Source organism: Haemorhous mexicanus, chromosome 7 (assembly GCF_027477595.1).
Source record: "Haemorhous mexicanus isolate bHaeMex1 chromosome 7, bHaeMex1.pri, whole genome shotgun sequence".
NCBI lineage: Eukaryota > Metazoa > Chordata > Aves > Passeriformes > Fringillidae > Haemorhous > Haemorhous mexicanus.
Window position 1 is genome coordinate 25,126,376 of NC_082347.1, and position 23,079 is coordinate 25,149,454.

Consider the following 23,079-nt stretch of genomic DNA (forward strand, 5'->3'; position numbering starts at 1 on the left):
CTCTGGCTTGTGCTGGGACTGAGAAAGCAGGATAGTAACAGCCACCCTGTCATTAGACTAGCTCAGAGGAGTGGATATTTTCCCTGTACAAATAGCTGTCACAATCTCAGATGCTCCAGGACGCTGCAGAGTTATTTAGCTGTACTGTCTGACACCAGAAGCAGCTTCAGTAACTTCCAAGCCTGTCAGAACAGAGTTCTAGAAGCTGCCTTTTGTTGGTCTGCATGTGAAAACTCTTCTTGGTAAAATGACACAAGTGGTGGTGTTTTTTGCCTTATCTGTTTCATGTTACGGATGCTATATTGAAAAAAACACTGACTACAGAAGAAACCATTGAAATGTAATGCTAGAAGAATTATGCAAGACAATATTTTAAATCCCAGTGAGATTTAACTATTACTAGTTTACCACAAGAAACATCTCACAACTCCAAAATATGATGCTCAGACTTCTGAAACAGCCAATCAGCACCTACTTGTGGCAGACAACTTAGGGCAGACAACAAGGCCACTGTGGTTTGATTATTAAAATACTGTCAACACATCACTTTCAACTAAGGCTAGATGTGCTAGAAGCCAATGAAATTCACATTTTCACAAGCCAGGACTGTTAAATGCTTCTTTGGTAGTTATCAGGAAAAGATCTTATTTTGTGGTAATATGGCCACCCAAAGTCAATATTTTACTACATTGCAAAGGAAGTTTTTAAGTGGGAAGAATAAAGCATGGTTTATTGTACTCTATTATACTTTTATTTATGGCATTGTGGTGGTGCCACCCCCCGCCCTCGGGCCGCACTGTGATCTCAGAGAGGGGTGTCAAACTCTTCAGTGGAGAGGTCTGAGTTATGTTCTCAAGGCTCGGGTATCAATCCAGGGCACCTCACTTCCCCTGCTCCACACGCTGCTTCCACCGCACCGCCAGCCAAGCACAGCAGGATCTTTATCGAGCAGAGCTCTTCTAGAGGGAGAATGTGCCACAGCAGCACACCACAAGCATTTCATCTCCATCCCCTGTTCCCTTGTGGTCCACCCAGCAGCAAATGACTTCCTCCCACACTGCGCTGGCTTCTTTCTGCTGCGGGGAAGCAGAAAGCTTGAGTGCACAGCAGAAGTGCAGACTTCCAGAGACACAGCCCTGCCAGCAGGCTTTTATCCTTGGCCATGACCTGGGATGGGGTTCTCCTCCGGGAAGTGGAGAGGTCATCCCAAATTCACCAAGGGCAGCAGTCTGTGGGGAACAGAGAGGAGGGCATTGACTGCTAGAGAGAAGAGTTTAATGGTAAACCAAGATCTGCCTGCTCATGGCCTTCAGCGTTGTTGTAAATAATACTCCTAATAAAGAGCCAATTAGACCAACAATCTCATTACTATCCAGCATGCAGTGTAGAAAGCCTAAAGCATAACTGAGCAAAAGCGAAAACACAGCTCCACATTTCCTGTTGTAATGTACATAGGCATAAGGAGACTTAATTAGATGTGTAAGAGGTAACAAGCATGGAGAGCTGAGAGAATGGCAGGCAGCCCTATGAAGAAGCCCCACAGTGTGGCACTTTGCAGCAACCCCCACGAACAACACCCAGCCCAGCGTGTTGTGATCACCCCACACAGGTCCCGAGCACGGGCTCCTGCCAAAGCCTCCCCAGTGCCTGCTCCTCCTGGAGCAGCAGGAACTGCAGCATGGGGGTGGCACAAGTGGAGAGTCAGCACCAGGTCTGGAGGCAGGACCACGGGGTTTCCACAGAGCCATGAATGAGGATGCAGGGAAGGTAGGGGATGAGGGGGAGCCTGAACGCTGTGGGTGTCTGTGATTTCTTGAGAAAGGAGCTCAGAACTGGAGACCCTTTGCCAAACTCAAGAAAGAAACGTTGTCACGGTAACCGTCCATGCCATGCATGGCTCATACTAGTCAGAAATTCAGAGAAAATTATTCCATAGGACCAGAGACATTGCGGTGAGCTGTCAAACAAAACATATTGTTTGACAGCTCACCGCATTTTATTGTTTATCTTACATCCATCGCTTAAACCTCGGGCTTCCAATTTTCCTTCACATAACCAAAAAAATACCTTGCAGGCTAGTTTTGGAATAGGTCTCATGTAAATCATTCCCTTGGGCTTGGACCTCTCAAGCTGGGGTTCAGCCTGAGTGACTTTTTATAGCCGAGTTATAAACTTTTAAATGCCAGACTTAATCAGAGCTACTGAAATGGCCATTAGAGTGGTTTAAGTGGCATAGCCCTGATATATGACAGCAGAGAAAGTAGGCAGGTGGCTCATCTGCAGTGGGCAGTCCATCTGGAAGGCAGCAGGATCTGGTGGCTAGAAACAAGCACGACTGAGACACAGATCTCTGGAGTTTTGCTCTTGCCCTTGTGCTATTGCTGAGTGACTTCAAGCAAACTCTCTTGGGATGCACTGCCCTCAGCAGCCAGGTCTCAGATCAAAGGCTGAGAAAGAGGTGGCTCACCATGCCCTGGTTGCTCCAATATGCTGAGAAGAACATGAATATTCGTCTGCCTCCCCTGGCAAACTGCAAGAATTGTAAGAGAATTGGCCTAGGGTTTTACAAGGCATTGTGAACACTCAAAACACACAAATCAGCCTAATTTTTGGCTGACTTAGAGCAATCACCCACAAAATCATACTGAATAATTTTAATCACAGACACATCAGACACTGAAGAGCTCAGGCTTAAGGGGGTCTAATGCTGTTTTGCTCCTTACCAGGAGGCTTTGTAAAGCTTTGAGCTCCCTAATTTTGCAAGTTCTGAGACACACAGCAGGTTCCAGCTGTGCATGGGAGAGCCTCCCTCACTCTGCAATATTACTGTGGTCTGAGCAGAACTGAGCAGTCATCAGTGTAAAAGGTGCTTGCACAGAGAAATTGATCCAAATGAAAACAGTACAGGAGCTTTTCAGGGTCTTCTTTCTAAATTTATTCAAGTATTAAACAAACAGAAACTACAGCATGCATCAGATACTTTCCTTTATTGTACAACAAAACTGTGGACTTGTTTGTATTTGCAGCATTTCCAGCAACATCAGGCAGACTTGTCGATGTTATCCAGTTTTGCACAGTCACTAGAGTGTCGCATCATGAATTATTAAATCAGTGCTTCGTGGTAATACATAATTTCTTATCAATTATTCATGCTAATGTGCGTGTAGTTTACTTAATTGTGTTATTGACGATCAAAAGTAATTTCCTGAAAATCCTCAAGGACAGAAAATTTAATCAGCGTAACTACTTTTCAGATGCAATGCTGTTAAGTATTCTTAATTTGCTCAACAATTCACTTATTTATGTACCTTTCTGGAGGAAATACGAGTTTAATCAAACAATTAGATTGAAGAGTTAGTGTACAGAAGGGCTGAAGTTCAACTGAATGCAAGGTAATTATGTTGAAACAAAGTTGGGCCTGCCTCTTTGGACTGGAATTTTTTTTTAGTCTTTTTTTAGGAGGGAGAAAATATTATGATTGGGAATATCCCTAAGAAACCAGTGATTCTCTCTCCTCCAACCACATCCCTCAACAAAGCACACAGTGATCTCTTTTATTTTGGTGGAAGCATTGTTGCTGTTGTGAAACTAAGCCATAACTTGCAGCCAGAGAAGCCAGCTCCACCCACAGTTCAGCAGAGCAGCTCCTGAAGATGAAGTACAAAGGCTGCTGTATGTTCCCCTCCCTGCATCAGGACAGTTAAGAATCCCCAAAAGAAACACACTATGTGGCAGAAGTAAAATAAAATTACTCCATTTGATGCATGTGGGACCTGCTTGACTTTTTTTTGTTCTCTGGCAGAAGGACAGACCCAGCAATGCCCTCTCCGCTGGCTCGTGCCCAGAAGACACAAACTCCACTCTGAGGGTGCCTGGTACCCTTGGCTCCTCCACAGTGATGGTGCTGGGTGCTGCCAAGTGACCCCACAAACCCCAGGGCTCCCACCCTTCTTAGAGTGGGTGCTGACATCAAGCCATGCCTCATGGAAAGGAAGCTGTGCACTGGGCAGTATGAAAGGGTCCTGTGAGCCCCACAGAGGTCCCAGGTTCTGTGAAATTCATGGGCTGAAATCACTTACATGGAGGAGACAAAATTCTGCTGCCAATCTTACTCAGGAATGCCTTTCCAAGCACATCCCCAAACCTGGATCCTGTGAACAGCCAAACAAACCCGGTGCTCAGCACATTTCAGGAGATCCGCAGCACAATGTGCAGGATCAGAGGTGACAGGAATCTTTCCACTAGACTCCATGTTACTTGATCAAAATCTCAGAAAAGTGGTTTCAGCCTGTTCTCCAGGGACACCTGTGGACAAGTCTAAGGAATCTGCAAACAGAACCTGGGAAATTCAAGTCCATGTTACTAAGTTTAAATCCTCACGTACAGTTCCCATGGAAAAAAAAAAGTGAGATTAAAACGACTGCTCTTCAGATCTAAGTCTGCTTTGCTTTGGGGAGGTTTGGGTGAGAGATAAGACTAAGTTTACTAAGGCATCAATTTCTCCTTTGCACTGTTCCCAATCTATAATAATTAGTATTTTTTCATATCTAGATTCATTACAACAATCTTTCAGTAAATGGAATAGTGTAAATTTGGATGGCATAAAGGAATATCCTTTCAAGCTTTATTTCCTCCTTATTAAACATAAAACATGGAAAAACATATTTGCAGTCTTGCAATGAGGGATTATTTTTGTCTTCCAGCCTCTTTTTCCAAGACAGTGATGTCAAAATACCCCAAGCTTTGTGCAGATCTAGAGACAATTCACTTTCCATTAAATACCAGCATTACTGTTTGAAGCTGTGAATGCCACCCTGAAGTCAGGTGTTTTTCATGTCTAATGCAGCGAATGGCAAGAGTAATTCATTAATGTTCACACAGAGGCTACTGCAAGAATTTTAGTCACAAGTAAACTCATCTCAGCAATTTTCCAGTAATCTATGCGTGAGAAGTTTCACTTTCAGAGAAAAGAAAAAAGAAGAAAAAATTATGAAGATTTTTGTTCTATTTTCTGCTTCTCTTACACCTGGATTGCCTGGGATAGGTTTGGTTGAAGTCAAATGCTTTCAGAAAATAGCAGGCCAAACTGGGATATACCTGGATATTCCTTGCCCTCTGTTGTGAGCGGTGGAGTAACTGGGTGGTGCCTGGGTACATCTCTTTCGCCCAGAACTCACATCTGCAAGTGATATGCTGCTTCCAACCATCCATTTCACACAGGATGGGAAGTTGAGATGTGCAGGAGCAAGCCAGGATCTTTTCAGTGTCCCTGGGAGGTATAGGGCAAGGGGGGAATAAAAACAGTTTCACCGAAGTTTCCAAACACAGATAGTGCTGATAAATCAGGGAAATGAACCTACAGCGACACAAGAAAAGCAAGGGTGCATGAAATGCAGCCAAAGAGGCCGCTCAGCTGTGCGGGTCCCTGGTGGCCCCATGACGTCCCACTGGGCACGGCCACACTGCAGTTCACCCCGTGGCAGGGCAGAGCGCTGGCCACAGGTCACTGCCCTGAGCCGAGGGGCCAGCACCACCCCGCTCTCATACGCTCTTCTCGCCTTCCATGTGCTCCTTGGCTGCAGGGGGCTGCTTGTCCTGGCCGCCCTCGGGGCCGGGCTTGGCGGGAGGCGTGGGGCTGCTGCTGGCGGCGGGCAGCAGGTTGGCAGACTGCAGCACGGCCTCCGAGTGCTCGCGCGCCTTCATGCGCAGCGCGGCCACGCTGGCCGTGCGGTTGCTTTGGCAGCCGTAGGTGGGCAGGAAGGAGAGGCCCATGGGGTCTGGAACGCAGCACGAGCACAGCGGGCTCCCTGGGGAGGAAGGAGAGAAGGCACCGTCACTGCTGGGGAAGGTCATGGAAAACATCTGTTCCCTCCATGGTCAGTCTGAAGAGGACAGAGATGGGGTTGACCTTTAGTGGGTACATTGAGCTTTAGTGAGTACACAGGTGTCCTCTGGATCACTAGGGCTAGAAAACCCATATCCTGTTCTGCTGATCCTTCTGTGAGAAGGATCTTACACTGTGAGTCATCCAGGGTGACAGAGTGCAAGAGGGAAGTAGAGATAGAAGTGAGCAGCAGATCAGATCACACAGAGAAGTTCAGATCACACATGAGATTTCCTCGTAAGCAAGCCTCAGCTCAGTCCCTCCTCTCATATCAAGCTGCTGTTCTGTGGCTGCCATCAGCCCCGTGCTGGAGGTGTCCCTGCCCTCCACCTGCACTGAGCCTGATCTATGTAGGCAGCAGCGTTTGGTGAGTGAGCGTAGGACTTCTGTCACTTATCTTTGCCTGAAAGATTACAGCAGAGAGAAAGGTGAAAATATTCCACTCATTATGATGACCTTCTCCTCTCTCAAATACTGGCACCATGTCTACCTGCAAGAGTCCATTCTACCTTTACCCATTCAGTGTCTGTGCTGCTTCAGGGTGACACCTCAAAGAGAACGGCCTCAGAAGTGAGCCAAAGCTAGCTAAAGTTGCTGCTGTGATACAGCTTTAGAGTCCCATCAGGAGAGATGGGCCAGAGCATCTCTACCCTGTCATTTGAGACATGTGGCTGTTCCAAGCAGGCAAGGAAACACTGCAGCACGGATGAAGCGATTACTCTCTCCTGAAGCCAAAACCTTCCCTGCAACCCACTGACAGAGGCAGTCCAGCTGCTTTCCTGAGGCTCTTCCTCTGGTTTCTCTTTGGTAATGCTGGAGCTTGGGCCAGTTCCCAAACAAGCACACTTGGAAGTTTAGGTTGATCACTGGGCAGGACATGCAGTCCATCCAAAAACCCACACTGGTACTCAGCTTAGAGGCATCTATTGAATAATGGAGAATGTGACAGAGGAGTAGGATGGGGAGGCAGGGTGGGATGGCTGAGCTACTTCTTGTATTAACTCTTTGTTTAAAAAACCAGACACCATTAGTCACCATGTTTCCAGGGGTCTAAGAGGCCACACCAACTCCACATGCTCATGTACACCCCTGGCAAAAGCCTATCTTTTGCTGATATGCTACCTTTCAACAAGAAACAGCCCAGCCAACTACTGGCACCCACACATCCTGACACGATGCAGTATCTTCCCCCGATCTTTCCAAGCCAAGGACTTGCTTTAATTTCTGCAGTTAATATTTGAGTTAAATGGCTCATGACTAAGTGATGGAACTAATAACCTACAGAGTTTTACACTTCTGTTCTTGGTAGCAACGGGTCAGCGCCCATCTGCTAGGAATGAAGGCAGAAAGTTGTTTGTTTTTAAGATCCTGGCAAGACTTCTCCACAGCAACTGTCAGAGATTTGTGGTTGCCAGTAACATTCAGGAAAAAGTATTCCTTGCATCTACAAAGGACAGCTTATAAATATAAATGGAAAGAACCTTTTTCTCTTGTAATGTTTCTCTGATGAAGCATATGATCAGCAGACCAACATTTCCATGGGTCCAAGCATTTAAGCACAATCAAGTTTCAGCACTTGACTAAAATACCTTGCTTCTTTTGCTTTTAGCTCTAGGAAGCTCAGTCTTGAATTCTGTGGCTGTTTTGAGCAGGTCAGAAGGAGGATTTATAATAAAATCTACTCAGTAACACAAATTAAGAGTTTTTGCCACCACCAGCCACACTCATAAAGTAATATTTTGCCCCATTGAATCACAGCTGCTGTCTTAACAAGAGGGAGGAGAGGCCCTACAGAGTCCCTACAGTTTGCAGCAGGTCTTTTGCACCATGTCCCACTGTCTTCAGACTCTGCTCAGAGACAGGGGAGCTGGGAGGCCTCAGGAGCATCAGCTGCCTTTGCACTGCTGCTTTCTAACTCAAACTGAATGAGGCTTTTAAATAGAGCTCCCAGGCTGAGGGGAGGGCTGCCCTGCAGTGCCTAATGCAGGACTGGGCACAGGCAGTGCTTAGTGGGAGGTGGGGAGAAGTGGAAAGCAGTCTTCCCCTATTCAAAAAAGCAGGAATCAGCTCCATTCCCTAAGAATAATTTTCATTCCATTGTTAGAGGAATAAAATATTTATCAGTATTCAGTACCAGCCTAAGATCTTTGCTTAATAATTTGCCCTGATATTACCTAGTGTCTCTGCAACCTCAGGGTGCAGTTACCTGTGGTGGAAACAAAGCTATCTCTAACAATGATTCACCCATAAACCATTCCTTTCATTTCCACTGAGGTTAAAATACTTGCAAACAGCTCACACATGAAAAAAAGTAAAGTAAAAAACATCATTTGCTCCAGGGTCCAGCTGGAATAGAGGAGAAAAGGATTTAGTCCTGTTCCTTTTTAATGTATGCTGTAAAGAAGATTGACTCTACCTTACAATCATTTGAATCTGCAGATAATAAGTCCAGTGAAATGTACTGGACTTTGCCAGCACAAAGCCAAGGCCAACAGTGGGACACTGAGGAGCCCAAGGTCTCCACCTTCCCATCAGTCAGCCCACAATCTCCCGAAAAGTGACAATGACCAAGACACAGGCATCCATACGTAGCAGGCAGCAGTAGTTTTTAATACCTTATTGCAGTAGCCCTGAGCCCACAGTGGGAAAGGAAGGAACTGTTCCTACTTATTTCAAATCTTCAGAGGACTTCAGACATCCAGCTCCCATCAAAATCAGTGAGGGTTCAGCCATCAGCCCTAGATCTTGATGCAACCCCCACCGACATCTATGACAATCTGAGATTAGTTTATCAGGATTTGTATCAAGTTGCTGCAATATGGACAGGGTACTGTTTGCTTTCTTTCAGAAACTTACTGCCTTCTGTACACAAAATTAAAATACACAATAAGATTTCCATTAACTTACAGCAAATTCTGCAGGATTGATCTGAACCTCCTTCTATTCCTATATGAGATCATACTTTAAATGCCCAGCCCGAACATAAATACTTAATGTAATAAATACAGTCTGAAATATTTGATCCACTTGGCAGTTTAATTGATCTACTACAGAGACTGACAGGAAAAATTAAATTAGTTTTGTCTTGTCTCTGCCAACATCACATTTAAATTGTAACAATATTTGATCTACACTTTTCGTTGTGGACTCTTTTGTGCAGTTCTGTGGTTCAGTTTAAGGTGGGAAGAGAGGGATAAGAGTGGGGCACATGCTGATACATAAACATCAATATAAATTTTTAAATATGCATTTTGCATTTCAAGTAAAGGGCTTAAAGAATTTAATAGGTAGTCATTCAAAAGGCAAACTCCACATTCCTTTCCTCTTTCATTATTTGTGCATATCAGCATTTGATATGGATAGCTGAATTACAACCTGACATGGAGGGAAGGAGAGAAAAAATCCCATTTAAAACCCTCATATATCAATGCATGATGTTTAATTTTAAGAGAAAATATTATGTTTGATTTAATTATTGTTATCTTCTCATTGTAGTCACATTGGTTTTCTTCAGCTCTAATCCCTTTCATAAGGATAGGAAGGTCAACAACAATCTCAAGTTCATAGTGTTGATTACCAGTGGGAGCTGATTCAATGGGAGCTCCCTCTTGTACTTCACAGATGACACCAACATTCTGTCAATTAAAGCCTAAGTCAAAAGTAGGAAACATAAAAGTGGCTTTATCCAAATCTTCCTGAGCTCTGGATCAGGAAGTTCAGAACAAGAAAAGCATGAACTCAGTCCTGAAATGGAGAAGCATCAGATGGTCCCAGTTTAATTTGGGGTAGCCTCAAGGCTGCTGGAATTATACTAGATGGTTTCTCCTGTTGAGAAGCTGGTAAAATGTGGAAGGTGTACCCTGTGCTGCCCAGAGGCTGGAAGAGCCACTTCCAGAGGTGACAGCAGAATCCAGATGTTATAATTTCACATCTCCTTGGCTGTGACCCCTCTATGCCCAGTGGAAACAACAGAGAGCTGATAATCTGGCTCAGATGTCCCATCATCAGAAGCCTTTTTGTTGAAATAACAATGGAACTGGAGGATTTCATCCTCCTTTATTTGTGCCAATAGTACTCTCCAAAAAAAAAAATCAGAAGCCAGGACTACTTGCCTGTTAGGGCAGGAAGGCTGGCAGCAAAGCCCACAAAAAAAGGTGGGAGAACAGAACCTGCCCTTTGAATACTGTCAGCTTGGCAACCTCATCAACAGGAACCCCTGCCCAGCCAAGTTCCACAAACCCAATCAAGATTTTTCCTGGAGGAACAAGACAGCACCTATTTCCTACCCATACTCTTAGGGCTCCAAGTACCCTATGTGTATTTCCTAGTGAAAAAGTCCAAAAATCTCTACCTGTGAGGTAGGGCAGTGCTAGAGCTGGGGGCCTGTGATATGGGAATCAAAATAATTTTCTCAATGCGTGTGCATCTGCAGCAAACTAAAGAAATGTTTTAGATTGTCTGAAATCAGAGTGGCAGATAAACTAAGAAAAATGCCAAGCAAACCCACTTAATATATTGGCTGTGTTACATCAGAAAAGTCAGTAAATCCATAATCAAGAATGACACTGAAAATAAAAGACCCCAAGAGTTTTATTCCCGTTCCCCAGTCTTACAGGAAACAGTGGAGCTTCAGTTCAGTAAACACCAGTTCAAGGGTGAGTTAGTTCCTTTAACACTTCTCTCATGGCCTTGGCAATGGGAATTGCCCAACGGAACTGAGCAAATTCCCTCCGTCTTTCCATAATAGAAATTGAAATGTAATGGATGGGCAGTTCTAGTTATGTTTTAGGGGTTTTTTTCCTGGATACTGCAATTAAGCCTCCCTAATATGAACAGCAACCACAGCAGCAGCAAACCATAAAAGAGCCTAATCAACAGTGGCCTGCAATACCCATTTGGATGTGCATAATACAATTGTGCTTCTCTCTCAGTGGTGTGGGGGTGCTGTGAAAACCAACTGAGCTATAACTTGCACAGAGAAGAGCTGTGGGTGAATTATGAAAGTAATTCCCTGGCAAGTGTAATTATTTCTCTCCTCACACACTTCACTCATCATGGGTCTGGGGAAATTTCAGCGGAACGTACCAGACACACTCTTGGCCTCAGCCACCAGAACGGTAGAACACATCCGCTGAAAAACGGAGATTCTTGTTTACACCCATTAATAACATCTTCTGCATTAATGAATTGCATTCATGCTGTCATCCATTAAGAAGGTACTTTGAGGTCTCTCTCTGCACAGAGCACTAGCTTCTCCAGATGACGCTATAGTTATACAGCCCATAAATAAAACAAGTATTTTCCCTTCATCTTTGAGGTCTGCAATTAAATCTACTAAATGGACTGCAGATGCCTGGCTTACAGTAAGTGTTTCATCTTAGAAGATCATGGAACTGTCGAAATCACCACAATGAAGTAGCATAGTTGTCAAATCAGGGCGATTTCAGAGAGTAATGAACATCAGAAATTTCATCTCTGTGAGTCAACCTTTTTCCTCATTATAACTAGTGGTGAAGTACTAAACCCCTGAAGTAGGAAACAGTGTATACCCCAGAAATTATGACATTGTGCTAATTTTTCAAATGAGGAATTGTATTTCCTGACAGAATAGTACATAGGGAGACGATACAGTAGTTAACAGATGTTTGCTATTGTGTACAGCCTTCAATGTGCTAAACTTCAGAGAGACAGGAGACAGGAAAAGGTCTGTTGTATTATTGGACAGAGAATATTCGATAGAAACAGAGAAAAACTGATAATATACTCTTCTCTGGAAAAGTCTATATTCTGACTAACAGTTTTCTTTGCTTAGTATAGCCATCCCATTTTATTAAGAGAACATCCTGTGGTGCCAATATCCTCACCTTGATGGAAAAAAAAATCTCAGTTTCAGAGACAGCAGAGTTCATGGGGCTTAGTGCTTAGGGAAAATAGCTTTCTTCTCATTCATCAGAGCAGACCTGGTCTCATGCTCCAGCAATATCCCCGTATCCTAGAAATGGCACATGGGGGGTCCAGAGCCACATGAGGCAAGCCTAACAAGCACTTGACAGTCTTTCCAAAAGCAAAGTTGCAGTCTTAGTCCCTGGCCCAGACTAAACTGTCTTCAGATTTCCTATCTCTTGTAGCCCAGCTTCACTCTCAGCTGTTACATCCATTTACTATAAATTACATCCCAGAACCTTGTGGCCTGAGCACTTTATGTAGCTTTGGAGACCTGGGTCTGGAGCCAAGCAAAGTCAGAGAAAGAGAAAGAGATGTATTGGGCTTTTTTACTAAAGATGAAGAACTCTCAGATGACACAATAAAAATAGTCCCTTAGAGCATAAAATAATTATTAATTACTAACATCACCATCATCACTTCTTATTCACTATATTGATTTTGTCTCCTTCTAAAGCATCAGTCAAATATTATTCACCAACACCAGCAAAGTGCTGTCTCACAAGTCCAACAAAACACATCTTGTCTCCTCAAAAGAATAAGAAAACAACCTACACTTCCTAGTGGAACCTGATGTGCTGAGAGCACTCATTTTTTTGCAGGCAGTTCTTATGGCTGTACTGAAGAATGTGATTCCCTTTACTGGCCAGGATTGCTCTCCCAATGGTGGGAATATATATCTGTTTGCATGATCCACATAGAGGAGTTTGACACTTGCATAGAAGAAAGCATTCATCTTCTCACAGTAAAATAATGCTTTGATTCTGGAGCAACTATTTTGCTCTCAAAAAGCACAGAGAATTCCCGGTAATTTCAAAGCATGGCTGGTACAAGAAAAATACTGGGAAGACCCCTCAAGCATTTCACTCTTCAATAAAACTTGCAAAATTTTGGAAAACCTTTTTACTTGCTGGGTTTTCCCTTATCCAAACAATCCAAAAAACAAGCAGCTCACAACTTTATGCCCTGTGCTGAGTTTTATGGGATCTGTGTGACATAAAGTCCTATGTCTCCAGACCGACTGTGGCAGGGTTCTGGCATCATTTCTGCAGCAAAATGCAACTAGATTTTCAAAGGAGAGGCTTAGGTCCCTTAATTAAGATGTATAAGGACATATACTATTGCCTACATGCACACAGCTCCTGTCTCAAAGGGAAATGAAAAGAGAGTCAAACAAACTGAACCAAGCATATGACAAAGACAGTCTCATTAAGGTTTTGTGAACACTATGTCTCTCCATGTCCTTTGCTTCCTTCTCACAACCATAATCTTTTCCTCCAGACTGACACATGAGTTTGGTTGTGCTCTCAAATGCGCTGGTTTAGATAAAACATCATTTACCTGGAGTTTCCATACCAAAGAAAAGCAAACTGTGCATTAGGCCTGTGATATCTTTGGTCCACTCAGAAGATCTAGAGGTTGCCCTGGTCACCAATTAACAGGACCAAAACTCAGTGACTGCTGTGCACAGCCCTACCCCACCCCAAGTGAATTACTCTTGAAGAAATGGGGAAAGAGAAACGTGTGGAGATGAGCCAAGCAAGGAGGACACAATACTCCATATATCAATACCACAAGAGAGATGTTACAATTATTCTCTGCTTGTATATATCAGATTTGGTCCCTCATATAATGATAAGTTCTTCCCCCTCAACTCCAAAGCCAGAATTTGACATTACTAAGACCTAGCAGCAGAGCTGGCAGCTGCAGAAGAAGAGCTCTCCTCAAAGCAGCAGCTCAGACTACCAGTCCCTTGGCAGGATAGCAATACCCTGACAGGCACACACAGCTCCTGGGGGGTGCATACACAGATGTGCAAATCTGTAACTGCATTTCATAAAATTAAAATATATTACTTTATCCCAGTTCCCTTGCACGTACCTGGAGATTTCTAGTGCCAGGCAGAAATATAAAACAGACATTTCAGGAAGGAGCTGCATATGTAACTGACAACATTCACCAAGACAATATGCAGGCATCTGATAACTGACCATTCCTATACAAATTTTATCAATAAAAAAATCTCTATTTACATTTGGGACAGTTTTTTCAGGGATATTGCCTCTTAGTCTGGGCAACTGACTATTTAATACCTACAAAAGATTCAGGAATAGAACTTTTTCTGCCCCTACGCTGTAAATCTTCAATCAAGCAAAAAAGAGCAAATTATTAGTTTCTCAATTTATTGGCTAAGCTGTAAAATCAAAGAAAAGAGTAACAGGAAGTCTTCCGAATAAATAAAACTAAAAATAAAGAAACAAAAACAACAACAACAAAAAAATCCAACCTCAAACAAACAAAAAAAACCAATGAGCTAAAAATACCAACCCCTCAAAGCAATATTTTAATTTTTTTTATTTAATTTTGCTTGGCTTTGTTTATTTGGGTAATTTTTTATTAGAAATTTAACTACATTTAAACATTAAAACAGTGAGAACACATATTGATGCATTTAATTTGAAAATGTAAGCCCCCTTTACAGTCATCAAAATTATTCACTGAACACAGCCCTATTTCCACACTTTTCAACATATCTGGGATTACAGTTATTAATGAACAATTTTTTGCTTGAAAAACTTCAGCTTATCTACTCCAGAGAGGATTCCCAAAGGAAAAAGTCAAAATTTGCAACCCCAAGAGTTCGCTAGCAGAGATCAAGAGGACTCAGGCACTCTAAACAGCTGCTGCCCACCTACAGGGGACAATAAGCCTTAAAGTTTTAGGGTTCAGGTCACACCCATGTGTCCTTTTTTGATTCAGAATTCCAGGTCCCACACCTACCAAAAGAGCAGTAACTGTGTGGTGTGTCTGGCTTCAGCTTTTTCCAAAAGACAGGAGGGAAGGGGGTGCAGGGGGCAGGACAGTGGACTTAACACACAACTCAGGAGTTCCTGGCATTTGTTCCAGGAATATACCTTGGCAATGCTGATTTAAGTGGGAATACAAGGAGCATGAGGTATGCCAGAGAATACACTGAGATGTATTAGAGGACATTTTTCTTTGTAGTGAGGGGTCTTTAACTGAGAAACTTTTCTCACAAGTTCTTGCAGCACATTGGGACACAGTAAATGTATGTGCCTCTTTGTGCTTGGCACTGCTATGAGGCTTTGCATCCTATAAATCTATAAATTGAATTCATCCTGCTTACACTCTTAGTCTTATAAATTGTTAGACTAAGAACAGCTAATGGATGAGTAGGTGATTTATTTTTAAAAGTTGCATACTGCTGCTGGAAACTGAAAGTATATAGACACGGGATGTACCCTTCCTGAAGCCGGGGTCCCAGGTAATGAGGAATTACTTTGTATCCTCCCCTGTCCCCAGGAACAAGCTTTATTCAAGTTCTCAAAGGGGACCTACTGTCCAAGAAGAGAAAGGTCTGGATTGTGCAGAGATGCACTGCAAAGGAAACCACATGCAAAGAGCGGATGAGGCATCAGTAATGGTGCCAGGTACTACATAATGCAAAAGGATGTATATAACTAATTTATTAGAATAAATTTAACTCTTAAAAAAAAGCATATGCAACAAAAACTCTAAAGGAGCAAACCCTACCTGTCTTACTTCAGAGAAAACCTGACCTCACAAAAAGTAGCTGTCTGAGTAAAATGGAGGAGTTTTGGCACAAATGATGCTACTACAGGAGACTCACTTCGGTATGTGCAGCACCAATCAGTGCAAATACTGCCAATCTAAACAGAAAGAGGGGTCTGCCATTTCGCAAAGGTTTCCTCACAGAGGGCAGTGGGGCCATGCCACTTAGCTGGAAAGGGATGCTCTTTGAGCTTGCTCCCAAGTAAAGTAAAGTCGTTTACCTTTTAGAGAGGCGACATGGGATAAAGCTTGTGCATAGGTGGCTGTGTTGAGAAGAGTCCCCGGCAGGCAGGAAGGGAAGAAAGGTCCTGTAGGACCCACTGCTCGGCTCAGGCTGATGGAGAAAAGAAGACAAATTCCTTAGAAAACCAGAACCAGCTGATTCCATTTGTGCATGCACTCAAACATATTTGGTGTCTCAGCACACAACTAGATGTGACCCAGGCTGGACAACAGCAGTCTCCCACAGACAACCAGCTCATCAGCTTCTCCACAGGGAACAGTGGATTGCATAAGAAACACCTCATTTTCTAAAGGTGATGCCTCTAGGTCAAGGCATAGCAGCAAATCTGTATGCACATACACATGTATGAGGCATTCTTGCCCCACGGACAGGTAGGCAGATGATATCATGTATTACTCTTACCTCTGCTGGATCTCCAGGCCCTCTTTTTTATTCCTGGTTTGATCTGTTGGAGAAGGGGAATTTAAATTCCTCGCAGGAGGTGCCACCTCAGCCATGGTTTCCTTAGAGCCCTCTTGGTCAGAAGCACCCCTCTCTGTTTTTCTCCATTTAGCCCTTCGATTTTGGAACCACACCTGGAGTGGGAGAGCAACCCTAGGTGAAAACCATGTTTAGCCAAATGTGAAGGAAAGAGATTGTAAATTGTTACTCCAGTGAAATCTGTCATTTAGTAGCTTTGCTGACTCTTCCTCTTATTTTATATCCCTATTGCTATGCTAGTTGAGTCTTAGGATGGCATTGTATCTGTAATATTTCTGCATCTGGAAAACAAGCCAGAAATGTCTTAAGACATTCAAAAGGCATGTCACAACAAAAATTTTAGGGTTAAATACATATCTAGGCACTCTGATGAAAACATATATGTCTTTAAATCAGCTGCTGCTAGAATCAGAGAGGTCAGAAGTCAAAAGGTGTGGATCTGGCCATCTTATCCAGTCCATTTTCTGGAGAGGGCTGATACTGGCTGTTCTTCCTCTCATGGCCAGTCTGCTTTCAGAGGACTCAAATGCAGATAGGTACTAATTTTGGAACATCATTGTGCAGTTTAATAATATTGTCGTGCAACTGTCCCCACCTCAGGCCACACTATGAATTCAGAATAGAGCACCAATTTCCAAACCTTTTTTTTCCTCCCCATATGCAAAATAAATATTCACATTCTTGATTTTTTCACATGGCTATTAGTCTAAAACCAGTTTTTTCTATTAACCTTGGAGTTGATAGGCTGAAAGTACGATGTTTGAGGTGGAAAATGCCAAGCCTCTCTTGAGGTCAGGAAATCCGCATTTTAATACTGAATTCAAGTATAGGCGAGATTGTTGTTATTATTATTCTTCTCCTTCTCCAATTCCATTTTAGTTAGCTGCCTTTTAATTGCATGTATCAGCAAACATTGAATAATGATTTTATCTATATTCTAAATTTAGAGCAGTTAAATGCAAAGCAAAATGCAGACACTTTCTTGTGTCTTAATTGAATGAAGGTCACAGCTATAACAATATTTAATTGAGCTATTTTTCATTATCATATTTTAATGACTTTGCACTGACAGTTAGCCTGCTTCTGAGGAAAGAGCATGATGAAGTCGTTTATTTCCCTATTTAGTTATTGTTTGACAACATCATCTTCGATTAAGACTCTGCTTTATAGCACATTAATCATATTTGAATGAGCAAGGGGTATAATGTAAACATATCTCCCATCCTCTGTGTTTCCCCATGTCCCTGCATGAAAGCAGGCTAAACAAATGCTTGCATCTATTGTCTGTTTGCATAATAGCCAACAACAAGGCTAAACACCAGTCCTCAGCAATCTAATTGTCACCACCCCTATCTCACCCTTGCACCTTTCAGGAAGAAGTTATGATCTTCCACTTCTGAATGCTCAATAATTGTCCCATTTATCTCAATTTGCAGTTCAGTCTTTAGGCACCAATAGCCAAAATGGCATTTTTTATTATTTTTTTAAGCCAGTACCTACAATGCAGTGGTAAAAGGAGATTTTCATTTCCAAATAATAATCAGTTTAATTTGCCCGCATATGACCAATGATTCATGTTCAGATTTAATAATCAGGATCACATAATCTGATTATAGGAGAAATAATTTGTTTACAATCCCCAATTTACTGTGGTGAATTCCATTATCTCTCTTCAGCCATTGGGTTTTAAGAGATACTAACATGACCCTAGGGAACAAAAGGCAAGCTATTATATTTCCTACAATTAGATCTTTGCATAGTCTTAACCCCAAGCACCTAAATTAAAAAAAATATAGAAGAACACCGTGCAGAAAAGCCCCATAAATAAAAATGAATGCATAATTGTGTTCAAAAAATGGTTTGCAACTCTGTTGTGGATGCCTGAAGAGTTACGGGGATCCATCCCTGATGACTGCAGCACTGCTTCTCTTAGCAGAGCATGTACACATACATATGGACTGGATATGGAAAAACAAACATATGGAAAAAAAAATAAAAAAATAACAAGGAAAAAGGTAAAGAGAGGGAAGAAAGGAAGGGCTGGAAAAGTGTGGCTGTGGAAAGAGTAATCATGGCCAATGGTATTTATTGGATCATATTAAAGGCGTGGGAATTGCTCTGCAGGCTCTTTATCTGCCTAAATTAAGTGTTTAGAAACAAGGCAAAAGGGAGAAAAGTTGAAGAGGTGCAGAAGCTTTCTTCCTGGCAGCTGGGCTCCCTGCAGTTGACTAACCCCACTGCTCGACAGTGGTCATAGTTGCTTTGGAGAATCACGTCTCAGCTCTTTTCTCTGCACCACGCCCCCCCTCCAAAAGCAAGGAAATGGATGTGCATTGATGTAATTTAGTACCTTGGAGACGCAGACAAATTAGTGTAGAACATTATCACTAGTTAATTATGAATGACCGATTAATCAACCTAATCTAATATTCCACATTATGTTGATGTTATTAAAGTGCATCATGAAAATGACAGATCGTCTTCATTTGCGTTCTTTGGCCAAATGTGCACTCTGCAGTCATGATGTCAAATAAAAAAAAAATTTAAAAAAAAAGTTTGCCAGTTTGAATATCCGAGTTAAGTAATTCCCCAGGATGTTTACCTGCACCCTGGCCTCCGTGAGGTTGATTTTCAGAGCCAGCTCTTCCCGAGTGAACACATCGGGATAGTGGGTTTGAGCAAAAACGGCTTCCAGGGCCTCGAGCTGGTGGAAGGAAGGAGAGCAAAGATCTTTGAGAGACCCTTGAGGATCCGGCCCCCCCACGGGGTGTCTGCCAGGCATGGATGAGGAAAATGGGGCCACTGAGGCAGCGGGGCAGGCAGGATGGGTTGGCATGGCACAGGGCGTGCGGGAAGGAGGCTGGGAGCTGTCAGGGAGCAGGCATGGGGGAGGCAGGGACCCAGTGTGGTGCAGGCAAGAAGGGGCCAGTGGGTGCCGAGGCCAGGGGCAGAGAGAAGCGGGCTCCTACCTGCTGCAAGGTGAAGGTGGTGCGGTTGCGGCGCTGCTTCCTTCGCAGGAACCCGTCGTCGAAGTCGCCGGCGGAGTGACCTCCGAAGGGGGCAGCGCCTGCGGGCCGAGAGCCACGTTAGGGGCCGCTGTGCCCCGGGGGCACCGGGCCGGGGTATGGAGACGCTCGGGCGGGCAGCGCTGCCCCAGCTCCGCGGGCTGGGGGCTGCTGCAGGCACCGGGGCGTTCTGCCGTTCTGCCGCCCGGAGCTCACCCCGGCCCGGGAAAGAACATTTCTCGGGCAATTTGTGTTTTAAAAGAACGAAGCGACGAAGCTTTGGCATAGGCGTGTGGGCAGCAGCTGGCAAAGGCCCTGCCCGTCTGCCGGGGGAGCCTGCGGAAGCCCCTGCCCGGCCGAGGGGGCAGCGGGGCCGCTGCCAGCCTCCTCTGCACGCACCCGCGGGAGCGGCCGAACCGGCCCCGTCTGATCGCCCTGGCTTCTGGAGAATGTGGGCACGGCGCTCGGGGCAGCCCAGCACCGGCGGCTCGGCCACGACTGAACAGCCGCGAGTCGGTAGCGGGGCTGGGGAGGCCGCCCTGCCCTTCCCCGACCGGCGTTCGAGGGCTAGACTGGGGCACCGGGGGTTGTCCACAGACGGAGGTCGGGAGAGGGCAGATGGGCCACCGGGATGCGAACCACGTCCCATGGAGCGGACCCCGGCCTTGCGGCTCCCCCCAGTCACACACCATCCGTGCGAGCCCGAGTTTGAAATGTGTCACTCCCTTTCTGTTGGCTGACAAAACAGTCTAAGAAAACACAAACAAAACAAAACAGACCAAAAAACCACTCAAAACTTAAACCAAAGCAAAAAAATAAAACCAAAGAAACCAACCCCAAACCAAAAAAAGAAAACAAAAAGAACTCCAAACCAAAACCCACAAACCAGCAAACAAAACCAAACCAAAACAAACCCTCACAGAACAGAAAAAATACCTGAACCCCCAGAAGTGTTACTGAGTGTCCCCGTGACCCTACTCATAGACCTGCCCCTGGAGAGCTCTGCGGTACGTGGGCTGGAGGTCACTGCTCACTTTGCAGCATCATTTGGAAGATAAACACGGCCTCGAGCCCTCTCCTCGCACAGACCTCACACCGTGTGGGCCTGGGAGAGGCTCATCAGAGAACAAAATACTGTCCCGGTGACCCCCAGAAAGCAGTCTCTTCCCTGTGGCACCGGGCCTCCCCGGCTGCCCAGAGCTTTTCTGTTCCCCCTTCTTTGGTTTGGTGGTGGGTGGATGGGGGGCGGTTTGGACGGAGTTACATTTTTTTTTTAATTTTATTTACTTGTGATGCTAACGCTGTTTGCACCCTTTCGCAGGACAGATCGCCGCCTCCCCCCACCCAGCTGCTGCCCAAGCCGGGAGAGCGAGGGGCCGGCCCCGGACAGCGCCGGGAGAGGCTGCAGGCTGCGGGGCCGCTCCCCGTCTCTGGCCGCCAAACACAGGCACCGGCCCCACGCTGCCACCGGAGAAACAAACGTACAGCAAACAAACAAACAAGCAAAAACAAGAGCACGTTTCCAAAGCTGTCTGCCAAAAGCAAGCAAACAAAGCTGCCCAAGAGTTCGGTGGCACTGGCAGAGGGACCCTCTCACTGTTCTGCCCAGTCCAACTCCCCTGTCCCGCCCGGAGAAAACTTTGGGGAGTGAATCTTCCAGCCGAGATGCACAGACAGGCTTGGGTTCGCTGACGCTGGGAAGCCGAGCTTAAAGAGGGGCTGACCCTCCCCGAAGTGGGATGAAACCGCTGGACCGCTTCTTCCTGCCAGCGCTGCCGCAGGGAAAGCCCCTTCCCGCCGGGTGATGCCCGTGCAAGGAGCGGGGTGGCCGGGCCAGGGGATTTTACGGGGCCGGGTCGCTTTCCCCGCCGTGCAGCCGCGGGGCACCGGCAGTGCTCGGGCACGGCGGGACAGCCCGCCGGGGGCTGGTGCTGCGCGGCCGCGGCCCCGGGGACGCTCCGCGCACTACGAGCAGCAGCCGGAGAGAGCGGGGCAGAGGGCCCTGGGCATCTGCGGGGGTGACACGGGGAAATCCTGAAGGCTGCCAATTTTTAGAAAGGAAATCAACTACAACATCAATAATAATAATAAAAATTAAAAAGTCTCTAATCAATAATACAAAGAAAAATCATCCTCCCAAATATTTATTTTCACCTCTTCTTTTTCTTCTGTTGTACCTCATTTTTCCCCATCCTCCCACAGAATGTTTGCAAAATAGCATTAAAGATTTATGCGGACCCTTTGGCTGGAGGGAGGAGGCGTGACCACGTCCTGAAAGTGTCCCGATTACAGCCATGACACCAACATCTGTGCTGGGAGAGGAGAAAAGCATCTCCCTCTTAGCCTGAGGCTCAACTGCGGGATCGCTATCCACAGAGGGGAGGCAGGTGGCAAAATGACGGGGGTGGGGGTGTAAAACCAAGCCCTTTCCAGCAGGAATCAAATTAAAAAAAAAAAAAAAAAAAAAAGTCATGCAATCCTTCTTTCCTTCCTGTGACAAGAGGGGAAAGCTAGGAGGGGGGAGGGGGATAGGGTTGTATTTTCTGAAGGAAAAGGATGTTATTTAGGTGTCTCTCTATAAATTTGCATCTTATCCCAGCACGCATTTGTACGCGACAGTCGTGGCGCAAGTTGGGTCACAGTTTCTCCTTCCGTCCCCAGCGCACCCCCCGCCCACAGACACCACGAAGTTCGGCTCTTGTACTTACACATCTCTGTGCGACAACACTCACCCTCGAGCTGCGGGGGGCAGTGGAAGTAGAACATGGCCCTGCGGCTGGGTGGGCGCCCGCTGCTCGCAGCTGCGAGCCCGACGGCGGCCGGCACCGGGGCCAGCCCGCGGGGCGCGGGGCTCCCGCGCAGCCCCCGCACCGACGGACCCGCACCAGCTCCCGAGTCGGGCACCGCGACGCACAGCAGAAGTGCCTCCTGCAGATCTGAAGACACAGAGGGAAAGAACAGAATAGGTGAAGAGCCAGAAGAAAACACCTGATTACCCTAAAGCCCATCCCAGAGGAAGAAAACAAAGTAGGGTCTGACCCTGTGCAACGAATTAAAAAAGCCAAAGACAGAAAACTCCATGATAGACATACAGTAATCAGAATCAGCAAAACTTTGTTGTTCTTTTTTTTTTTTTTTTTTCCTGCCCGGAATAGCAGATTGTGCCTCTCTTGTTTTTCCCATGTATCTATCCATCCATCTCTATATCTATCCATCCATCCGTCCACCTCTATATCTCTATATCTCTATATCTATCTATCTATCTATCTATCTATCTATCCATCTATCTATCTATCTATCTATCTATCTATCTCAAATATTCCTTTATGGAGCAAATAGTTACATAAAGAAAAAAAATGTTCATAGGTAAGATTGATCTGCTTAAAAGAAAATCTAAATTATTCTGCCTAAATGAAACAGCAATAAAGCCTAAAAGCTGCCTTCTTTTTAAAGCATCCTACACACTGGGAGCCAATGTCCTCAGCAAGGAAAAAAACCCCAAGCAATAACTCAAATTTATATGCAGTCATACTAAAAACAAACAAACAAAAAAAAAAAAATCCAGAAGGTACATGAATATAGTAATCCATACCTAAACCGAACAGAAGTAAAAATCACCGGTAGGGTTTGGGGGTGTTTTGCTTTAGAATAAGGCGCTGTGAGTTGTTGGCTGCAGAGACAGAAGGGCTCTGTGGAGTTCTGGAAGTGGCCAGATGTCTTTATATCTGTCTACAGCATGCTCTGCCTCTCAGCACTTGCCTTTATAATCTCACGCATAATTGGCCTTAATCTGATTATTTCCAGCGCTGTCTACAGTGAGTAACTTGGATAGGTCTATTGGGCCCTACAAATGGCCCACGTGGTGTGCAGAGCAGGGGGGGTGGAGAGGATGAAAAGAAAAAACCGTAATTTCTCAGCAAACGCCAGGA

The 23,079-nt window shown here is 45.0% G+C and overlaps 1 protein-coding gene across 1 annotated transcript; it reads right to left on the reverse strand.

The window, feature by feature from the left end:
- Positions 1–5,541: 5,541 nt before the first annotated feature.
- Positions 5,542–21,916, reverse strand: DRGX (dorsal root ganglia homeobox). The gene is made up of 6 exons (XM_059850770.1): positions 21,883–21,916; positions 19,115–19,212; positions 18,748–18,849; positions 16,068–16,240; positions 15,643–15,755; positions 5,542–5,807 (listed from the first exon to the last, which is right to left on the reverse strand). Exons 1-6 carry the CDS (start codon positions 21,914–21,916, stop codon positions 5,542–5,544), a joined length of 786 nt encoding a protein of 261 aa, XP_059706753.1.
- Positions 21,917–23,079: the final 1,163 nt, after the last annotated feature.

Bases quoted from the DNA above. Each gene is read 5' to 3' on its own strand.
- DRGX (XM_059850770.1), bottom strand. From the start codon at position 21,916: ATGTTCTACTTCCACTGCCCCCCGCAGCTCGAGG. The intron at 19,213-21,882 runs GTGAGTGTTGTC...CTCGGCCCGCAG, and splicing joins CTGCCCCCCGCAGCTCGAGG to GCGCTGCCCCCTTCGGAGGT. The intron at 16,241-18,747 runs GTAAACATCCTG...CTCCCACTCCAG, and splicing joins TCACGGAGGCCAGGGTGCAG to GTGTGGTTCCAAAATCGAAG.